Below are 23068 nucleotides of genomic sequence, written 5' to 3' on the forward strand. Positions count from 1 at the left end.
ATCTAGAGAATTCAAATTCTCAGCTGCATCACTCATTTTCATGATGTGGTCTCGGATGGAACCCTTGCCTTCAATCTTGTATATGGTAAGCATTGCCATGTATTGACTAATTTCTGCCTTTTGAGATTCTTTGAACTTCCTCTCAATTGCATCCAAATAGTCAACAACCAATTCATGCTTTTTGATACCCCCTCGAACAATTCTGTCATGGCACTTTCAAGTATGGAAAGTGCCACCTTGTTAGCTCTAACCCATCTTCCTACATCAGCTTTCTCAGCTCGGGTGCTTTGATCAGTCCAAACTGGATTGGGAGTGTCAAGAGCTATGTCGAATTCATTAAGTGTCAACAAAAAACCAATCTCTCGTCTCCACTTCTTGTAGTTGCTTCCCCCGGTGAGAATAGGTATATTGGCCAAGTTCATAGTCCTTAATGATATTGCAGATGCTGCAGCAGTTCATGAAATCACAAATATGAACTAATTATTTCCAGATTTCATTCCAACATCCTTTTGCACATCATGACTATAATCATAGACTCATACATATAGTCTTAATCAACAATTTGTTGATAAGCATATATACAATAAATGATATACTTAGAACTTGATCAACACGCTACAACAGTCATGTATCCTTTAACATTGATTGAAAATAGTGGTGTCTCATACATGTAATAGATTCAAAATAATCGAAGTTAAATAAAAAAAATCCTAAATTTGCTTTCAAAATAGACAGTTTTACCATGTTTCTTATCAATTCTTATCAGTAATTTATTAACACAATTTGCAGCAAATCATATTTATACATACTCAAACACACACAGGTATTTCAGAAGCAATAAACACAAACACACCTTTCAATTACTGATTTCACATTCTCGAGGATAATAGCGGAAGCGGATTTAGAATTTGAAAACACAAGGTTCTTACACTAATCACGAATAAATGAAGGGTAATGCTATGGCGACTAACTTTGTAGATAAAATTTTATAAACTAAATGATATGAAAGTTAATAATTGAATTATTACTTAAGCATTAATAAACATGATCATTTCTTATTGGCGACACATAATTTAGTTTGCAAATTTAACATACAAATTTAGTCTACTTATTAGCAATTACCCAAATATGAATAGTTTCAAAATTCCCTGGCTTGGCTATTGTCTCTTTTCGTCAAGGAATGAAGTAGATGCAACGTCCCACTAGCTAGTTTGAGAGAGGAGAAAGATTCATATGCAACGAATTTAATACCGTTGTAACATTCTGAATCACTAACACAAAGTCGTGGGAAGAGTCTTAGAATATATTTACCGTCGTTGTGACGTTTCGAATCACTGTGACAATAGAATGTCGCCTGTCTGTTAAATACCAACCATGCAATCGCAACTCCTTACTTTGAGGAATAAAATATTATCATGCAACGCAAGGTCATATTTTCTCTTAGGATTGTGTGCCAATCGGTCGACTCTGGAATTTGTTCCAACCATTATTTCACACACAGGTACATACAAATATATTTGGATGATAAAATCCTCGAATCAAGGGGTTAATTAATTTCGTTTTCATTAGATTAGATTAATGTTAGACTAAATAATATCGTAGGTCCAAAATTGTTGTTTAAATGCCGTTTTCATCGTTAATATTAATTCATTACAAAATGCACTTGATAATGCATTCAGTCGTCATTGCTGGCTGCTTATGAACCTTTTAAGATTATGGACGACAAGACGCTGTTCTTTGATTGAAGAAATGGCGCGCCACGTGTAAGCAAAATATAATTGTACAATGCAATAATACATATTTATACAGTACGTTTTGGAAAATGCTTGTCTTATGATTAACGCGTCTTTATTCTACGAACGTAATAATTTAAACTATTCATTCTTTTTTCTTTTTTTTTCGAACGCAACTATTCATTCTTTTTAACATTAAATAAAGTGGAAGAACGAGTAAAATCCCTATGAAGATACACAATCATTATCCATAGATTTCCATCTTATATAAAACCAAGATTTTGTATTGGGATTATACTTACATCCACTTCATGGATGCGCCACTTTGTTCATCTACTACGATTAGCATATTTTATCATACAGATTGATTAATTATTATTTAAAGATCATACTTACACAAAAAAAAAAAAAATTAGAAATAGTTTAGTCATTCATGTACATCCACTTCATGATGAACCTTCCATTTATTCGAAAATATAAATGACTAAATATTCTCTAGTCTAATTGATTTTTTTTATATATAAATGAACTATAGAAGATATATAAAAGATCATACTTACAAAAAAAATAAAAAATAAAAAAAGCAAATTAGAAATCGTTTAGTCATTCATGTACATTCACTTCATGATGAACCTTCCATTTATTCGAAAATATAAATGACTAAACATTCTCTAGTCTGATTGATTTTTTTTAAATAAATGAACTAGAGAAGATATATAAGAAAATAAATGGGTAATGTCAGGGAGATTCAATTTATAAATAAAATTTTGTAGATTAAATAACATGGAAGTTGATGATTGGATTATTACTAAACGTTGATAAACGTGCTCATTCCTGTTGGTGATAGATAATTTAGTTTACTAATTTTGTCTACAAATTTAGTCTATAAATTTAGTCTTCCTAACATTACCCAAAATAAATAGTTCTCAATATGAAGTTGTAATTGGTGGACATAGTGTTGTCCCATAGGGCTACTTGGCTCAAATTTCGAAAGCTGCTCAAGATTTCTTATAACCATGATTAGAAAAGCTTCCAATCGGTTTCTTCTTATGTCATTTATTTGACGAACCAAAAAGTGTGGTCATCATAGTTTTCATAATCTCTCGTGAACAACAACCTAAAATTTGTAGGAGCAATTCAAGGGCTAAGAACTTAAATTTGCATGAATTTGTGGATTGATTCGTCAGGTTCTGATCGATCTATTGATCACAAGCAACCTACTTTTGGACCATTCGCTAAAGGTTTTCTGGTATATGCATGGGTTTGAGTTTTCAAAATTAAACAAGAATTTGGACGGCCCACGTTGATGACTTATAAAATGTCACCGGCTGTAGCACTAGTGTACTTATTTTGGAGAAATTTTTAATTGTGACGGAAACACAGATTGTACACCACGTGTTTTTATGCAAGTGGTAGAAAATTTTAATTTTTAAGTTATTAACCTTTTAACACATATAACCCACCATTTATATAGGGACACGTGGTGTACCATCTCGTGTGACGGTCGCATTGAAAAATTCTCCTTATTTGGACCCTTCTTAATTACTTGTTATTTCCTTGCTTAATTTGTGGATTTGGGAGTGAGACCTTCCAACCTCCTCCTCTCTCTTTGGCTTGGCCATGCACATGCAATAGATCATATATATATATATATATATATATATATATATATATAGATCTCTATGCTGATATTATTCTTCTATATATATGATCCGTGATCCCAATATATATAATTATTATATATGTGTACACACACACACACACACATATATATATATATATTGTACGTAACGTTTGACCTTAGCTAGCAGCTACATGCGATGGAAAGCATGAACCGTGGAGGAAGTTTCTCCTTCAGCTGCTCCGATTCTGACTTGAACTTTTCTTCCCTCTCACATTTCACCGACAACGACGATGACGAAGACGATGAATCTTACATCGAAATAGCACTTGACCATCACCATGATCATCCTAAACCGTCAAGCCAAGATGATGATGAGGAGGATGATGAAGATCTTGGTCGTGGAGGACTAGACCGTGTGGATTACTTGCGCATATCGTTTTCGTCTAGTCTTCTCCCGGAGCTCTCCGCCACCAACCTCCCTCCCAATCACGTCTCTGAGGCAGCTGATCACCCAGTAAACCAGATTCCGTCGTCGCCAACGGTGTCATATTCTTGCCTTCCGAGCTCTTCTTCCATGGAAGACAGTTGTAGGAATCCGATAGGATTGGATGAGCCTTCAAGGCTCCGCAGAAGTACTAGCGCAAAAGGAAGATTACCCAGAGTTAACCGGCTAGTCAACACGCTGCTGTTTGGTCTCCGGTCATCATCGGAGTCGCCTACCCCCGCGGACGACGCTGACCTGTCACGGAGCAGGTATGCTATACTAAGAAACAACTAAACCATTGTCTTTGTTATAATAGTGGTTAGTCTTGTTGAAAATTATGCACCAAAACTATAATATATGTACTTGTTAGTATAATATTATTTAACAATCATATCATAATAGCATATGGACATGGTGTTACAGGGACGTACGATACTTGAACATTTTTCTTGAAAGTAAGCGTTCTTACATTTTTGTCAATCTTATTTTGATATATGTGTACATAAATTTTTTTGTTGTTGTCTGCATATGTATCAAAATGTGATTTGTAAGAGTGAATAATAACTTAATCGTAAAAAGAAGCTATATAATATATATATATATGCCTATATATGTGTAAACTGTGATTTGCAGTAGTTATATCTGAAAGTTTAGAGGTTTTTATATATGTGTTAAGGTGTTAGTTTTATAATTTCTTTGAGTTCGTAACACCAGGTCTTCGTTGGAAAATGAATGATATTTGATAAATAATTTAACTACACAAAAAACAAAAACTAATATCATACATGGATTTAATATCTTTGACTAATTATTATATGGCATGTGTTTGCATGAAATTAAAAAAGGAAAGCATCAAACATCAAAACCTCAATAAACGGTGGCCTCATGAAGTTTCTCTTCAAGTTCCGAGCCATGAATCTTGGAGCACTGGTAGCTTCATTTGTAAAGCCCCGCCAAGTTGCTTATGACGATGACGATCCTCATCAATCCCAAAACATTAATCGTCGATGCAAGAACAAGAAATCGAAGGAGAGTAGTAGCAGTACTCTTCAATGGTTGGTTCAAAAGAAGCAAGGGAAAAGCAGCAGGACCAAGAACTCTTCAGAAGCAGTAGGAGGAGGCATTAGTCGCAAAGAAAGAAGAACAAGGAGCTGCCAAAGTTCAATTAAGTCTTCCCCAATTCACCAAGGATTTACAAGTGATGACCATAGTAATAAGGTATATCTTTATAAAAGAGAAACCTCAATTCAGTCTGCAATTGCCCACTGCAAAACTTCATTTGAACAAACATCCATATCCTGATTAATTTTGGCTTTTCTCCAAATTATCAACACCCACCAGTTTATAAGATGTTGTTGCTGCCGGAACATGGAATCAAACTACTTGTTCGGCGCGTGAGAACATAAAAAACCACATCTGTAATAGAGGTAGAACTCATCTGCACTACGATATGCGATCAATTTTTGTGATAGATGTACATACTCATATGGTTATCCATCTCATACATATTTGAATTGATGAATAACAAATGTTAATTACCTGGTCTCTCACATTAGTATATGCTTAACTCCTCCCCTGAAATTGTTTTTCAAGGCTTGGGCTAGAACCCAATTATTAGTATGTATTGGGTTGGGCTTCGCTATATACCAATTTCTTCGGCACAATTACTATTCTTTTAGGTGGGATTGGACATAGAATCCACATACTATAAGCAAAAGCCGAAAACATGATTAACGGAAAAAATGAAAAAAACGGTATCAATTTTCATGTTTTCACTCTCCTCTGATTAGTAGAATTTATACCAAAGCATAGAGATAAGTTAAAAAGGATACATATCGATATCATGTAGTTAATTAAATACATATCAATATTCCATGTAAAAAAAGCAAAGCAAATCTTTCCTGGGTTATAAACAAGGCAAAATTTACAACATTTTTTTTTAGAGTAAATTGTAGCTATGGTTCCTTAACTTTAACTCAATTGGAGCAATGGTCCCTCAACTAAAAATCCATTACCATTGGTCCCTCAACTTTAATTCAACTGGAGAAATGGTTCCTTAACTTCAACCAAATTGTAGCAATGATCCTTCCAACATAACTCGTTTTCACAAAATTTTTGACGTAGTTGAAAAAAAGGACTATGATTACACAATTTGATGAGTTGAGAGACCCTAATTGTATAAATGGTCATTCCAACATAACTTATTATGACAAAATTTTGATGAAATTGACGAAAATGACTATAGCTACACATTTTGATAAGTTGAGGGACCAATGGTAATGGATTTTTAGTTGAAGTACCATTGCTTCAATTTGATTAAAACTGAGGAACCATTGCTACAATTTTTTTTTTTTTTTACTCTTAATCTTTCTCCTAATCATAGTTAGCTGTAAAAATCCGACATAGCCTAATCAATACACTTGTGGCAGTAAAAAGCAAAAAACCCTAGAAGCCGCAAAGTAAACGTAAAACCTAAAACCGCTAAAGTAGTAAAACCGAGACCACTTTTTAGTCAAACCTGGAATGGCTTCTACACTTTGCCACTTGTAATAGCTAAAAGCCGAAAAAGCAAGCTTCCAGTTGCAGAAAAGCAGTTTGGCTCAACTCAGAGGCGAAGATTGTGTTATTTGACGTACGTCCGACCTTGGCAGATCGCATTGAGCAGAAGCAACACCTGTTACTTATTTCTGCTTCTATTGGCCAAGAATAGTATATCACTTTAACTTTTAAGCTTTTAAATTCATTAAGGCAGCAACCTCACAAATCTGACGTCACTACTCACATTTCTTTTGGTAAAACTTGTAAGAAAATATACAGCACTTATTCCTGGCCCCGTGGAAGTGTAGGGAAGAAGCTCAAATCGTTCACGCACTTTCGAATGACGCCAAATCAAATAAAAATGTATTACAATGATTTACCCAATTATTTTATGAAATGTGTTGCTCTAATAAAATAAGTAATAGATTAAGTAGACAAAATTTTGTTTACTATTTTTTCATCTTTCATATTTTAATTTTATCTTCTTCATCCACATGAAATACTCTGCTATAAATAGAGACGTTAACCCAATTTATCTATAATGTTGAAAGTAGGCAGTGTTGAAGTGGGCAAAATTTGCCTACCCAATTAACTACACCCAGTTGAGCATGTTTTTGCCTACATGACATAAAAAAATTGGCCTATTTTACTAAGATGCTCTTATCATATGGGGCGTTATCTGTGTGGAATATCATGTTCACATTCTTATGCTAAGAAACAATATATCTAGCTAGAGAAGAATATTAGGCTCTGTCGTATTGCAATCTCTGGTAACTCTTAACAGTTGATGCACATAAAATTTTTCGCCAATTAATATAGGTCACTAACATTAATTACATTCGCTTGTATTAGTTCATGAAATATATATCAACTATATACATTCTCCACTTATATGATTAGCAGTATTAGGTTACGGGAATTCATTCATATAAGCTTTTACACCACTACCACCAAAGAGAAACCTAATCATATTAATTAGTATCTCGTATAGTCATAAGGCACTGTCATATATATATATATATATTTATATGTGTGTGTGTGTGTGTGTGTGTGTGTGTGTGGTTTAGGCGCTATTAATATAAACTTGATAATATTTTAATTAAGAAAAATGAGAGATGGATCAAAACATGAGTCTATTAAGACAAGAAACGTTTCATATCAGAAGATAGAAAAATAAAAAACCGATAAAAGTGGGACTCACATGGTCTTCTTAATTAAATTAGTCATATTCCATACGCCTTGATCGGTGACTTAGTGATCTCCAGAAAACCCCACCATACGTGTCAGTGTGTCACATAACATGATACATTAATTTTCAAATCAATTAACTTTAAAAACCTCCAATTTTCACTGGCTTTGCTGAATATTAAAGATCTCTCCAAATTAGGTGACGTTGGGTTCTTATATATACACACACACTCACATATATATATATGTATATATATTGGTTGGGATGGGAAGCGGTGATGGGAAAGAGAAGCAACAAATCTGATTCACTGATGACAAAATTGCATGTCGATGATCATGAGCTTGCTTAAATATGATTCATGTCTTGTTTTATTTAAACAGGTGTGAAGTTTATGGATATTTTCACAACGAGGTAACACACATCAGAACTCTGTCATGCATCACAATGACAGTCGTGACGAGTATGTATTGAACCAATTAGGTCATGTTACTCATAAATAATAAGAATTAAATAATTCGTATCTTTAGTTTTATGTGTTTGTTTATATATAGGTATGGCAAAGTGTTTCACTTTTAAATTTTTTTATGTGTTTATTAATACGTTAAAAAAATAGAAAACTGTTTTTTTTTTTCCTTGTCAGTAACAATTAGAAACCTCTTGGTTTTCTCTTAAAATTTATAAATCAAATATTTCAAAGTTATAAATCAAATATTTATTCCCTTTCTTTCCCTTTATTTTTGAGTTCTCTCATTCCTTACTTTTCCCATTCTTGTTATGTAAACATGTAGGACTTTTACTTGTAGAAAATAAGAATTGAATTCATTTTACTTTACGAGTATTTTGCGTTTATTAAAATATGTATGAGAAATATTTCACTAATTTTTCTGACTAGGTGTTTACTAACACATATGGAATAAAAAAAAAATGTGAGTTTTCTCTTGAAATCCATATAACCCAAATCCGATACCCTTTTCCTCCTTTCCATTTCTATAAGTTCTCTGATTCCTTTTTTTTCTTTTTCCAATCACATTTATGCTAGTCGAATCTGATAGGAAAACGTATTACTATACTGTTGAAGAAGAGTACAATATTTTATTGATTGAAACGAGGACATTACAAATACATATCATGAAGAATTAGGCCTCAAAATGGTTCTTGCAAACTAGACCTAAAAATATTATAATAAATCAATAACACCGTTAAACACTAAAAACTAATCGCAAAACACTGAGTAGACTTCAAGCACTCATTAAAAACCGAACTAATAAAAAATCGCAAGACTATATAAATCAATAACATCGTTAAACACTAAAAACTAAATTTCTGCTATTGGACGAAAGAAAAGTCGTATAAGTTAATGCCAATTGAGTGTGAGAAACATTACTCAAAACACGATCATCACGCGGAAGGAGGAGATTCCAGAAGCTTAATAATTGCAAGGAAACCACTATGGTAAAAGAGCGTAAACCCTAAAAATAGGAGTACGATGTGACTTCATCTTCTATATATGACTTCTTGCTTCTTCTCTTTCGATTTGATCTGAATCTGATCCTTTTTTTTTTTTTTTTTTTTGTATGAAATTTATTTATCTTATATACAAAGCCAAAGCCCCACTTTGGGGTCACAGCTTTACCAAAAACATAATATGACTAAAATGCCCTTCAGCCAAAAAATTCAAAAGCAGCAAAAAAGAATGCATAAAATAATACAAGGGTAATTTTAACAGTGTTTTTTTTAATAATTAAATTTTTGGTGCAGTTTCTCTTTTATTTATTTATTTTTATTTTTATAATTTGTATCTCACAATAGGTTAGCAATAATGTGATTCAATTTCTCTATTTTTAAAAACGTTTGAAACATCTTAATAAGAGGCGTGTAATGTCGGTTATAAAAAATATCTTTTGCACATGGATAATAATGTGATTAAATTAATTGTCAACTGATTGTTTTTTTTTTTTTTTTAACAAAAGATATTATCTACATTGAGGGATGGGATGGGCTTAGCCTCACAATGGGCTAGCAATAATGCGATTCAATCAATGGTTCATTAAATATTATTTTCTCTATTCTTAATGTAAATTTTATAGAGACCAATTTTACTATGTGAATTCAGCTGCTTTAATTGATTTATGAGGAGTTTCTTTTAGCATGATCTAAAATGATTCATTTACTTCAAATATTTGACTTTCCTTTTGTCAATTTACACATATAAATACATTTAAAACATGCAAGTCATGCGTAGTACGCCGTAATTCAAAAAATGTCTTCTGCACGCATGTGAGCATGTGCATGAAGGCTAGTGAATTATTATGTTAATACATCCAGCTACTACATGACAACAATTTATACAGCGTCCCAACATATTAATAATTAGTTGGAGGGGCATCGTCCCCCATTCCTCAACAGCCATTCCAAAGCCATTTTCTATATATTTGGGCTCGTTTATAAGTGCTTTTAAAATTACTAAAATGCTTTTAGAGAAAATGTTTATTAGTTCCAAGAACATCTAAAGTACTTCCAGCAAAAAAACACCACTTTTTTCAGAATTTATTTACAGTTTTATTAAAAATTGGTTAAAAAAAAAAAACAAAAATCACCAAAGACGGTTGTAGTCATTGTTTATATATAATATACTTCCAAACTAACCATTTAGCTATCAAACGACATGAGCATAATTTGTAAGAGACCCCACCGTCCTCAACCAACTACCTTTCAAACTATCACGCTTTATGTCGTTTAAAATTACAGCCAGTGACCGACTTTTCTACTACTCCTGGACTTGTAGTTGAAACGTTTTTCCGCTCACCATAATTAATCGTTAATTAGGATATTTTTTAATTAAGAATTAAGTGAGACAAAAGCTAGGCATTTAAACGTCAGGACCCTCAGTATCTAAATTACTTTTGCCAGATGGTACGTCCTCTCGTGACATAACACATAGTACTACCTTGGCGGTTGTGTGTAAAGTTTTTAGGTAATTTGCAAACTGTACGTGATAGTGTTTCATGTTGGGGTGGCACCAACTTATTTTTGAGAAATGTTAAGGAGAAATTTTTTATGGACTTTTTGTAATTTTATTGTTTAACGTTAATTTTTGTATTAATATTATAAAACAGTGTGCCCTTTTAAAAGTCTCATTTGCATTTCTCATTGTTTTGAGATGAAACACATTGACACATGTATTTGCGCATTATTGGATGAAAAAAAAATTAAGAATCATAACATTGTTGTTGCAACAGATTTGAACCTCAGGTTAGCAATAATAATGTGCTCTCTCTTTGTATTTTAAGTTTAAATTTCTTTTCACGTAATTTAGCGTAGACTAGAATATCATTTTGTCTATGCAGTGTACAATGCCCAAAACTCCCATTAATAAAAAACAAAACTTCTTGCAGTGTACAAAACAAATTTTGTAGTTGAATGCAAACGTATGGATGGAAGTAGATAAACTGGAATTAATTCCAACTCCCACAAGATGAAGAAAAGTAAAAGGTCTCTAGAAGAAAATAGTCCTATTTGAACCCTATACATTGCTACCATCAGAAAATGGAATAGTCGGGAATCTTGGGTAACCGACTGAGCCACTAATGTAGCTAAAGTTATAATTGACAACTTTGAAATAATTCGGAAGATATTTGGCAGTTTACACTAATAGTAAAGAAGTTGAGCTTGCTCAAATAAACGAGTTACCTGTTTGTATAAACGAGAACACTATAGACTGCTAGTGACTCGCATCATATCATCATATACTAATACCACCCAAATCTTTCTATTATTTTAATTTACGAATGATGTACAAACCAAACGATGTGACAACTTCATGAAACATTTAAAGAAATTAAAAAAAAAAATAGAAAATCCAACTCAAATTGCTCTTTACCACATAAAAGCAGACAACCAAAACATAACAAAGAATACGAAACTTGAACTACTCCCAAAGAGATGTCCACATGCAGTTGCGTGGAAGTATCGTAGTACGGACCTAAAGGTTCTTCACGGGTGCATATTTTGCTCGTTATCCTCGAGCAGTGAATTTTAGAATTTGTGTTTATTCACTACATAAGTATTAAAATTGTTAAATTTATATAATGTTGCTAATAGGGTGGCCATCACTTACGAGTTAAGAGTAATGTTAGAGAGATTAAATATGTATGCAAAATTTGCAAACTAATGTGTTACCGTTTAAGTAATAGCCCAATCATTACATTCTATGTCTTTTAATTGACAAAAATTTATCTACAAAATTAGTCTCCTAACATTACTCGTTAATCTCGTGAGCGGGGAAGGGTAAGTTAGGAAGGGCAATATTCGGTGATACTTGGGAAAATCGAGGGGTAGTTTCGTCAACCAAGCCGCACCATTACAAGAGCCGTCGACGTTAAGAATCCCGACATTAAGAAAAGCCAATCAGAAAATTTTGAGGCGGAAGCGCCAAGTTTAACTACCACCAAAACAGAGAGAGACAGAGACAGAGACAGAGATTGGCACAGCACAGAAATTCCATCGATTCCCAATCTCTCGTAAAAACAAAAAAATTGATCCATTTATAATCCTCTTTCAGTTGCATTAATAGATCATCTAATTGGAAACGATAATTGAATGCATAGGTTGTTTGAAATAGTTCTATTATGCATAGGGAACTTTAACGAAAAATCACATTTTTACACTAAAAAGTCAATCATGGTACTATTCACTTTATCCTTTATTTTGTCATTATCGTTAAAACTCAAAGTTTGTAAGTTATTTTCATTAGTTTTCCTTTGTGCATAAAAAACTTTAACAAAAAATTACTGTTCAGTTTATCGTAATCGATAGTTAAAGAGATTGACATGAAAAATAGTTCAAGAGTAATTGACCACTTTGCGATTATCAAGAACACTATAGAATACTAATGACTTGTGTCATGTCATCATATTTCACACAAATCTTTCTATTATTTTAATTGATGAAGACAAGATTAATTTAATCAAGGCAAGCAAGGCAGTTCTCCTAACCTTTCCCGATATGACAAGCCGAACGAAGGACAAACTAAACGATGTGACAACGTCATAAACCATTTACAGAAATTTAAAAATTAAATAAGAAAAAGAAAATCAAGTCAAATTTTCTGTTTACCACAAAAAAAGCACACAAACAAAACATAACCAAAAATACGAAATCTGAACCCCTCCAAAAAAGAAGTCTACATGCAGTTGCGTGGAAGTATTGTAGCTACGGACGTGGTTCTTCACGGTCCGCATGTGCATGCTTGTTGAAATTGAAAAGTGCATGCTTGTTGAAATTGAAAAGAAAAACAAATGAAAAATACTTGAAAACTTTAAATTTTGACGATAATGATAAAATAAAAAATAAAATAAATAGTACTATAATTGACCTTTTTATTGTAAGAATATGATTTTTTGCTAAAGTGAACAGTACCAAGAGTTTTTCCCAAATTTAAATTTATATAACGTTGCTAAATAGGATAGTGAGTATCACTATTATATTATTTAATATACAATATTTTAATTTGAGAATTGTAATTAGCACTCTAAAAATCACATTCTAACCTTCAAACTTTTTATATTTGGAAAGAAAAATATACTTATGAGGATTATAAGGAGAGTATAATGAAAATTTTAAAATACCAATAACACTTCTCTTTAATTTATAAAGTTGGAGTCTTTAACATTTACTCGCGGGTTAATCTCGTCGGCGGGAAGGGTAAGCATGGCAGGGCAAGATACGGTAATACATGGGAAAATCGAGGGGTAGTTTCGTCAACCAAGCCGCACCATTACAAGAGTCGTTCACGTTAAGAATCCGGATATTAACAAAAAGCTAATATGCAAAATTTTGAGGCGAAAGCGCCAGCTTCAACTACCAGCAAAACAGAGAGAGAGAGAGAGAGAGATTGGCACAGCAAGCAAAGAGTAGGTAAACTCAGACAACCCAGTTTCTCAGTTTATATTTTGGGTTTTTGTTATGTTTTGTCTTTTATTTGATTTGCAGTGTTTTTTCGATCTCGGATTCCTCATTTCTCCATTTCCTACGTTGGTTTGTGTTCTGTTTCATTTATTTATTTTTCTTTTATTTTTGGTGTGTTTTCTGCTTCCCGGTTGCTAGAGGGTTTGGTTGCTGCGAATTCTCCGGGGGTTCCGTGGCGGCGACCACCTGAGGAGCACGACAATTCTATATCTTCTAATTTGATTGCGTTTTACGTTAATTCTATGTCGATTCGGAAAATGTTTTTCTTTTCGCGTCCAAGGAGTTATATTTCGACAATGACTAGGATTTTAGCTTGGATTTGAGTTTTAAATTGTGGGTGGTTCCTTATTTATTTGCTTTTGTTTTTGTTTTTGTTGATTGAAGGAGAATTTGCAGAGCAGGACTGGATTTCCCAGAAAAGGAGAGATCTTTGGTCTGGAAATCCCCCCTTTACAATCCCGGATTGTAAATTTAAGGGGTGTTGTTCTGAAGCAAGAATTGAATTGTGCGAAAACCGGTTCGGGTTTTTCATGAGAAGGTGTTTGTGTGAATTGGGATAGATTGAAGAGACTGCAGTAAAAGAAAGTAGGGAAAACCATGGAGAGGGTTTTGATGGCGGTGCATGTGGCGAATCAAGTCGGAGGGGAATCGTTACTTGGGACGATCAAGATCGCGGTGCTTCCCATAGCAAAGGTTTTTACTGTGTGCTCCTTGGGGCTTCTAATGGCTTCCAAGTATGTCAACATCTTCCCAGCCAGTGGAAGAAAACTCTTGAATGGGGTAAGAAGTGCTTTTTCTATCTATCAAAAGCGCTTTTGACTAGGTTTGAAAGAAAACAAAAGTGCTTTTCGGGCGTAGCGCTTGAATTTTTTTTTTTTTTTAGAAATTCAACGTCTTTATAATAAAGTACTTGCTAGTGGAAGAACTTATGAGCAGAAGCAGTCTCAAACGAGTCCTAACTAATTTTGCGCTATAAGCCACCTTTTCGTGTATACAGTGTTGCATTGTATAACTGATTTCCAACTATTTTCTGCAGCTGGTCTTCTCGCTCTTGCTTCCATGTTTGATATTTTCTCAGCTTGGACAAGCCATCACCCTACAGAAAATGCTCGAGTGGTAAGAGTTAGTTCTACTGTTTTTTTGTAATCCCGTAGCCAAAATCCCAATGCATTATATTTGAACAAGAAAATTCTCTTTTTACAGGTGGTTTATTCCGGTGAATGTCGTGATTGGTAGCACTACAGGCTCCATAATAGGTTATATCGTTGCATCCATTGTCCGACCACCGTATCCCTTCTTCAAGTTTACAATTGTACAAATTGGAATAGGTACGCGTTTTGACACGCCTTCTATCAATAGTTTCAACGAATTAGAAAACCCCTTCTATACATTTAAATACTGAGTTGTCTATATAAGCTTAATTTTTGCTGCTTGGCCTTTGTGCATCATGTGTTGGCTTATACCATTGATTGCAGGAAACATCGGGAATGTGCCACTGGTTCTAATTGCGGCTTTATGTAGAGACAAATCGAACCCTTTCGGTGATACATGTAAAACAGATGGGACTGCCTATATTTCATTTGGCCAGTGGGTAAGTATTTGCATTTCACTTTTTTTTTTGTTATCACCACTACTTGTATACTTGAATCCAAGTTGCAGTTATGCAGTGATTCAATACTTCATATTTTCCGGTGCATTAATTTAATCATCTATAAGAAAGTACTAAACATTGTATATTATCCCGGATAGGTTGGTGCAATCATTCTATACACGTATGTATTTCAAATGCTGTCCCCCCCTCCAGAAGGTACCTTTGACATTGAGGAGAAAGATCTCCCAATCAAAAGCCCTCGAAACAGCACGAGCACAACACCTGACCAAATTCCATTGCTTATAAATGATGAAAATGATGAAGAGCCAACACGTCAAGAAGAGGTTGCAGAAACTAACTCAAATGATTCAGATAAACCTAAGGTGAGAATGAATCTAATCATCCACATCTAATCCTATACGTGTTGTCACAAACATCTTCGTGTCCTAATGCAAAATATATCATTTGAGAAAAAGAGAAAAGGAATACTTTTTATTTTGGTAAGTTGGGAAGTATGTAGTCGGGGCAAAAATTTGATAGCAATGACAGGCAGCTTAATTTTTTGTCGACTTTCATATGTAGATCCATGAATTATAACAGCTTTGAACTTGAAATTTGGGATTTCGCTTTACTTGCCTTATTGTGTTGTAGTTGTCGCTAGTATGTACTAGGGTCCTAATTACATGTCACGACTTGCATGCAGATTACAAAGTTCTTCCTATTTATATACGAAAAGTTGAAGCTCAAACAAGTTCTCCAACCACCTATAATAGCTTCTGTAAGTTTGATTTACTTGCCAAATAATTTAGTAACTGTATTTATTAAGGAGTTTTATCAGTTGGATTCTTACGACGAGCATTTTCTAACTAGTATGAACAATTTTGCTGCAGATCCTGGCCATGGTACTTGGAGCGATACCATTTTTAAAGAAATTGATCTTTACATCTGATGGTCCACTTTTCTTCTTCACCGATAGCTGCATTATCCTTGGGTATGCTCAGTTGAACCTTTACTAAGTTTTAGCTGATAATATTTGGTGATTGTCTTGACTACACATGCTGTTTAAGAATGCTGCAAGTTCCAGGGTCATTGACATTGATAGATAAACCACGGTTTATTGATGTTGATAGATGAATAAAAGTTAATATAATTCGATAATTCTACTCAAACTATGTCGAGAAATTGCAACTTGAAAAATTGATATTATTCTGGCTTGTATATATATACAAGATTATGGAAGAGCTTTAGTAGTAATATAGTGGAAACGTTTAATGTGTACTATTCCTACAACCTTTTCTTGTCAAATATGTTTGTGATAGATGCCTATGGAAATAAAACTTACTTTTGTGGATTCTGTTGAATTGCAATCTTTATTTGTTATAATCTCACAATGTCTGTGATTTTCAGGGAAGCCATGATTCCGTGCATTCTGTTGGCATTAGGTGGCAACCTTATTGATGGTGAGTTGACATCCCTTCGTCATAAGCATCCACCTAATTGGTTTGAATTTTAGATGAGTATAGTTGTGACATCTCTGTGTTATTTGCAGGTCCGGGAAGTTCAAAACTTGGTCTACGGACAACTGCTGCAATTATATTTGCACGACTACTCTTGGTGCCCCCCGTAGGACTTGGCATTGTAATGTTAGCCGATAAGCTCGGCTTCCTCCCTGCCGATGACAAAATGTTTCGATTTGTCCTGCTGCTCCAGAACACAATGCCTACATCTGTCCTTGCTGGTAACAAATCTCAAGTTATATAGATAGCTCGACTGTGCTTCAAATCGACATCTAAGTTTCGTATTGACAAATCAAACCTTGTCTGCAGGTGCTGTTGCAAATTTAAGAGGCTGCGGAAGAGAGGCAGCTGCCGTCCTGTTCTGGGTGCACATATTCGCCATCTTCTCCATGGCCGGGTGGATCGTCTTGTACCTCAACCTACTCTTCTGATAAAAAAAAACATGCAAATTGTTGCTGTGGCACTCACCCCTATCTACCTTCTGCCATTGATTATCCGGCAGTCGATGTTAAGAGCCGTAAGAGCATATAGCTGAACTTGGAAATTATTCATTCATGTAGAATACAAGGTGTCAACCTGTTCACGGTAACTAAGCCGGAGGAAGGAGCATCCCGCCCGGCTGTGAATTTTGTTGTGACAGCTGCCCTTTGCGTCCGCTAATTTTTCAGGTCCGTAGAAGGGCAGCTGTCGTCTACATTCAGCCTTTTCTATGAGGCCCCGACTGGTTGTAAAGTGGAAGCAGTTATTTAGGAACCGGGGGAAATCCTGCCCCTTCTTCCTTACACGTCTGTGACTATAATCCTATATTTTGCTTATCTCATTCTCTTTTCATTCGAATTTTGAATTTATTTTTTGTAAAATTTTACAAATTAAGCAACTTAAAAGGCAAAAAAGAGTACAAATAAAAGTAGGTTGAGGTACAAAACGATCCGTTACGGTCATGTAAAATAATGGATGGTCTTGTACCTCAACCTACTTTTTCATACAAGTGATACTACGCACTAGTGTAATCTAAACTATCGGGGAGAGTATTGGAACTTTGTGGTGGGTGACAACTTTGATGCCCTGCAAAGTGATTTTATTTTTTATATTTCAAGCAAGCAACGTTGGAGAGGGGGAATCGAATGCAAGAATATTCCTTACTACCTGAGCTACGAATTTTTCTTAACCGTTTAAATTACAAGTTTTGGCGGCGATCTTGTAAAACGAGAATTTGGTTGATGTGTGACTTTTGGTAGCTATACTGAATGTAAGTGTGACTGCAATTTGGGTTGTGTATATACGTCATTTATTTTAACGGAAAATCAGGTGTCAAAAAACTAGCTAAAATTTGGTCTAGTGGTACTTCTCTTCCGATGTGGACAAGATCCCAAGTCCGAATGCCCGTCGTTTATTAATCAAAAAACAGAATGTCGGTAAGTAATCAAATAGAAAAACACTTGCTGTGCTCGTTTATAATCTGATCAAACAAAATCCATATCCAAGGAGAGGTGAAAGGAAAGCTCAACCTGTAGTACATCGAACACTAAACTCACATTTGGTTGTAAAAGGTGAAGAGGTACATTTAAAAAGGGACAAATTTATACACGATTCGACAACAATCCGAAAACCTCACTGAAGGTCTGCTACAGGACGACAGCTACGGGTCAAATAGACAATAGTCCGGACTCGGGAAAGCAGAAACACCAAATTTAGCATAGATATTTACTAACATTTTCAAGAATTCCCCTCAGAAAAGTGACCACCATGGTCGGCTTCTGTTCTCCCTGTGGTGGGGTGAGGCGCCGGTGACATGACTTTGGTGGCGGGCCTGATTGGCAAAGTTCTGGTTTCCTGCCAGTCTTCTTCTTTCCAACAGGGGACTTCCTAACCACATCACAAGAACAATCCCCACGAGACTGACAATTGGAGCAGCTGCGAGAAAAAACCATCTCCCCCGCCCATTTTCTCCTCTCGAGCCATCAGTGGCTGGTCCCCTATTTTCTGCACTCTGCTCATGCTCTTCATCCTCATCTTCATCAGCTCTGTTGAAAGCACCGGAGGAACTGTCCTCACTTGCATTCTGCTGCCGGACATTGTGGGTCTCCGCTCTAGCACTAATGTTCCGTTTGCCCTCTTCGTAGTCTCTGTCATCTGTTGGTAGCTCATATCGACAGAGTGGACAAGTATTCCGTGTACTCAACCATGGCAAAATACAGGAAGAGTGATACAGGTGAGAGCAGGGAAGCTGATTCACTTCAGTACCAATTGGCAATCCATCCTTGCAAATTGCACAGGCTAAGTCATCATGCTTGTCATGTTCCTTACTAATGACAACACGAGGCAGATTATTCACAAGGGACACGGAAGCTGGAGGTGCTCCTCGTCTTAAGCTATCAACCTCAGCAAGATGCTCGAGCAATTCTTCAAAGCCTCTAGCATCAAGATAATCACCAGAATTTCCAACATAAGGCAGCAACTCTGATTCTTCCATGTTAGAAAAGAGGTCATATACTCGATTGGTTCCCCTCATTCTATAACGAATCATACCCTCAGATTCAGGAGAATATATTTGTTGGCGCCAATTGGATGGGCCATTACTTCTGCCAGGACTCGAAACTAAAAGATTACGAAGCCGACCACCTGGGGTTTCCCTAGATTCAACTATGTTTACTTCAACAGCAGCTTCTTCCCATTCATGATCTTCTTCATCCCCCTCATCATCATCATCATCCTCAGTGTCATCTGAGTTCCACTGGCTAAGACCAGCATGCATTGGATCAATGTCAGTATCACTATCATAAGCACTTCCCTCATCTGGTTGAATAACCGTTTCAATATCCAGGAAACCAAGTAGGTCCACAGAAGCATCAGAGTCCCCTCCATAGGCACTAAAAGAATTTGCATCATTCTCACCATGAAATGCCCTGTACCGACCAAAACTGAGATTTGATTCAGTTTCCCCATAGAGAGAATCCACATTTTCGTAACCCTCACTTTCAGTATCCGAGAGTACCCGCCGCCATCTTCTAGACCCACTTGGTGTAGTACGGTTACTTGTGCGCTGCGGTATCCTAGCAGCAGAATCACCATCCACAGGTAGTTCCTCAAGCCCAGCGCCAGGGGATTGGTCTTGCCGCACCAGATTAATCATATGCGAGAATTGTTGCAAAAAAGTATTCTCAAGTGACTCAGAACTGCTGGTCCTAGCTCTTCTTCTCGTAGGTGGCGTCCTCTGATAAGAATCATGTGAGGGGGTACCAAGATGTTCAAGGTACAGAAATTTACAGTCCCCACACATAATTTCAACATCTTCAGTCGCCTCATTCTCAGGCAAAATAGCCCTTTGGCATAGAGCACATGTCGCAGGCTGCACAGATTGTTCACTGACCACACCACCATCCTCATGATTTTCGACAGCGGATTGAAGCAACTCTTCCAAGAATCTATGTGCGGGTGCATCCATCTGAAACTGATAAAGACCACAACATCATAAACAAAGAGAAGCAAAGTAATATCTGAAAACATAGGATGATTACGAGAAACAACACACGCAGACCAGCAGCTAGGTGATAGCCAAGCAGGCTCGAAAACACAACGAGCTCGAATTTAAATTCCTAACCATTAATCCATCGACCAAATGAAAAACCAATAATCAATGTGGGCACAAATTATTTGAGAAATTCCCTAAACTCTTAATGATAAAAGGAAAAAAGCCCGAAAATTCGAGGTATTGAAGCTAACATTTTAATTTAATAGCCTAGAAATCATAAGAAAAACAAAGGTTGAGCTGACGGTAATCTCAGACAGCAAACTGTAATTACAATTGAACATGAAAGTGGAAACCCATCTTTAAATTAGTGTCACTTTCTTCCTCAACAAAAAGTTCCGGTTTTTCTTGTAAAAACACAATTACCCATCTCATCATTTGCAACTGAAACCCCAATTTTTTTCTACCAAATTCCACACAATGGCAGCAATTTACACAAATTCTATAAAAAAAAATCCGTAAAAAACAATGCCAAAAAGGTAAATTCATACCAGAAAAATCAAATTACAATTGGGGTTAGCAGAAATTTCAAATCTTTTGGGGGTTAGAGTAATTACCAGAGAGACGAAACCCAAAAGCAAAATTACTCCGATCTTTTCAAACCCCCAACAGCTCCGATCATTACACAAAGCTCCGTCTGAGAAATGCAATGAAATTTCTAAAAAAAGGCGAGTTTTGGCGAAGACGAAGACCTCTTCAATTCAACTCTCACTCAGTCCAGTCGTTGGAGGAACGAAGGCGATGATGTGAGCTTGAAAGAGAAGGCTCGCAAGTCGAATCGAGGGTGTGTGATTGCATGGCGCACGTCGCATGGGATCAGGACCGTCCATCTCTTTTGGTCTTTTCTACCTAACATTCGCATCGAATGATTGAGTACAGGGATCGCCACCGTACTAACAGTAGGGCCTGCAATTAGGCTCTACGGTCGTAGCGTTTGTCGCCTAGGATGGTCGGTTGGGTTTCTGGGCCCATGTTGTTCACGGATACCAGTTACGTTCCTTTTAATTCGATTTGAAATTACATCGTCTTTACCCTTATCAACCTCATTCTTATATTATAATGATATCAAATTAAACGAGTCTTAACAAGTATTTATTAATAATCCAATAGAATAATTTGACACTTGTAGTAGCACCCATAACATCAACCGTGCAATAACATGTCATTTAGCTAAACCCATAGGCACTCTAATTTTCTAAAGGGAAAATATTCATGTTCTCATTTCTTTTTAAGGATGTCTGAAATCCAAGACATTGTTGTCTTCACGCTACTTAAATATATTTCCATCACTTTTATATCACTTGAATTACAATAACTTAAAAACTCTATAAGCGTGTGAGCGACACTAAGTTGTTATGCGTTGTAGAACCCATAAGAGCAATTTCACCGATTGCCAAACAGTAAGGGCAAGGACTTGTAGCACCCATAACATCAACCGTGCAATAACATGTCATTTAGCTAAACCCATAGGCACTCTAATTTTCTAAAGGGAAAATGTTCATATTCTCTTTTCTTTTTAAGGATGTCTGAATCCCAAGACATTATTGCATTCACGCTACTAAAATATAATTCCTGTTGTAAAAGTTGTGAGAATGAATGCTTATATGCTCTAGTTAAAAGTAAGGAAGACTTGAGAATAGTAGTGTAATTGTTGTTATATGATGTTTTTCAAAAAGGCAATCATTTCCTTTTCTTTTTTTTTGTTCTTCAAGGATGTGACTCTATATAAAGAGCGCTCAATATGTGATCACGATGCACAACAAAGAAAAGATGTGAAAACAATAATTTTTTATATCCCTCCCTTCCTCTTATGGGTATCCGAAGTCCTACAGTTGGAGGGAAAGTCCAATGCAATGAAATTCATGCGAATCAAAGAAATGAGATTCAGTTGGATTTTTAGTCCTTGAAAGCTCATCGTACTGGACTTGCGGACAACAGTTGCTCAGTTTCTGGCTTCACAAACAACCGGCAACAACTCAAAACCGCTGATATTGAACCAATGGAAGTTGCTCAATCAAGCACAAACCTTATAGTTCTCAGTCAAATTTGTTGGAACCAAGGTTGAGGAACAATGTGGGATTATCTAGTTTTAGCAAAACTAAGAACAAACTGAGTTCATTGCATTCGAGAGGAGATGATAATCAGACAAAATCTGAGACAACCCAAGTGTCGAAACCCGACCAAGGTAGGCCAGCACTGGGCCTACTGGCTCAACAGTTCACATTTGATCCTCTACATATTTAAGAGCCCAACTTGGTAGGATATTCTTCAGGACAAGATCGATGAATATTGCAGAAAGGTTCCGGTGCCGATCCGATGATTTTCCCAGCTGACAAAACTGTCAGAGTCAGTACACTGATTTAGCTCTTCAGCTGTAACTTGTGAGAAAGCTAGTTAAATTCTAAAAGTGAAAAGAGATATGGAACTTTCTGTACTTAAATGGATTAATGAATAAATCTCTTTTCTAGTACTATAAATAAAAAGTCACGTTACCATTTAATAACATGGAACGCGGCTTGCAGACATGTGCTTCGTCAAGTCGGCTAGAGCCGTATGCTCCTCTACACTAAATTTGAATTCTCCTCCCCATTAGTTTCGGTTTTTCAAAAAACAATAATAATTCCAAGGTAGGGTTTTTCTCTTCTTTTTTTTCAATACTATATTTTGGTTTAGGATTTAGGGTTCGGGTTTAATAACACGGCCTGCGTTACGATGAGTGGGATATATAGGTGAAGATTATCAATCTCACCACCAAGTCGACAGTCCTCATCGTATTCATGTTGATGGAGACGGATTGATTACCCCAAGAAAAAAGCAACCGATGATGCCGAAGCTACGAACACGAATTGATTAAGATGGATGATCTCCCAGAGCTTTTGTTGGTTGAAATTCTTTG

The 23068-nt window shown here is 35.7% G+C and overlaps 3 protein-coding genes across 6 annotated transcripts; 2 read left to right on the top strand and 1 right to left on the bottom strand.

Annotated features, from left to right (window-relative positions):
* Positions 1 to 3455: 3455 nt before the first annotated feature.
* On the top strand, positions 3456 to 5377 carry LOC103930275. The gene is made up of 2 exons (XM_018643248.2): positions 3456 to 4110; positions 4687 to 5377. The coding sequence occupies exons 1-2, from the start codon at positions 3554 to 3556 to the stop codon at positions 5141 to 5143; spliced, it is 1014 nt and encodes a 337-aa protein (XP_018498764.2). The 5' UTR covers positions 3456 to 3553; the 3' UTR covers positions 5144 to 5377.
* Positions 5378 to 13333: 7956 nt separating this feature from the next.
* Positions 13334 to 17480, top strand: LOC103930244 (protein PIN-LIKES 6). Of its 4 annotated transcripts, none has more exons than XM_009339543.3 (11): positions 13334 to 13484; positions 13920 to 14315; positions 14572 to 14651; positions 14739 to 14863; positions 15011 to 15126; positions 15285 to 15509; positions 15830 to 15904; positions 16017 to 16117; positions 16534 to 16586; positions 16676 to 16864; positions 16953 to 17480. In XM_009339543.3, exons 2-11 carry the CDS (start codon positions 14133 to 14135, stop codon positions 17072 to 17074), a joined length of 1269 nt encoding a protein of 422 aa, XP_009337818.1. In that variant the 5' UTR covers positions 13334 to 13484; positions 13920 to 14132; the 3' UTR covers positions 17075 to 17480. The 4 variants fall into 4 exon arrangements, with proteins under 4 accessions (XP_009337818.1, XP_048439430.1, XP_009337820.1 ...); XM_048583473.1 differs by having other exon boundaries at positions 13345 to 13484; positions 13674 to 14315; XM_009339545.3 differs by having other exon boundaries at positions 13356 to 13480.
* Positions 17481 to 18071: 591 nt separating this feature from the next.
* Positions 18072 to 21012, bottom strand: LOC103930245. Its single transcript, XM_009339546.3, has 2 exons — positions 20730 to 21012; positions 18072 to 20094 (listed from the first exon to the last, which is right to left on the bottom strand). The coding sequence occupies exon 2, from the start codon at positions 20086 to 20088 to the stop codon at positions 18373 to 18375; it is 1716 nt and encodes a 571-aa protein (XP_009337821.1). The 5' UTR covers positions 20089 to 20094; positions 20730 to 21012; the 3' UTR covers positions 18072 to 18372.
* Positions 21013 to 23068: the final 2056 nt, after the last annotated feature.

Source organism: the organism of the source record quoted next, unplaced genomic scaffold (assembly GCF_019419815.1).
Source record: "Pyrus x bretschneideri cultivar Hongxiangsu unplaced genomic scaffold, Pyrus_bretschneideri_v1 Contig2, whole genome shotgun sequence".
Taxonomy (NCBI): domain Eukaryota; kingdom Viridiplantae; phylum Streptophyta; class Magnoliopsida; order Rosales; family Rosaceae; genus Pyrus; species Pyrus x bretschneideri.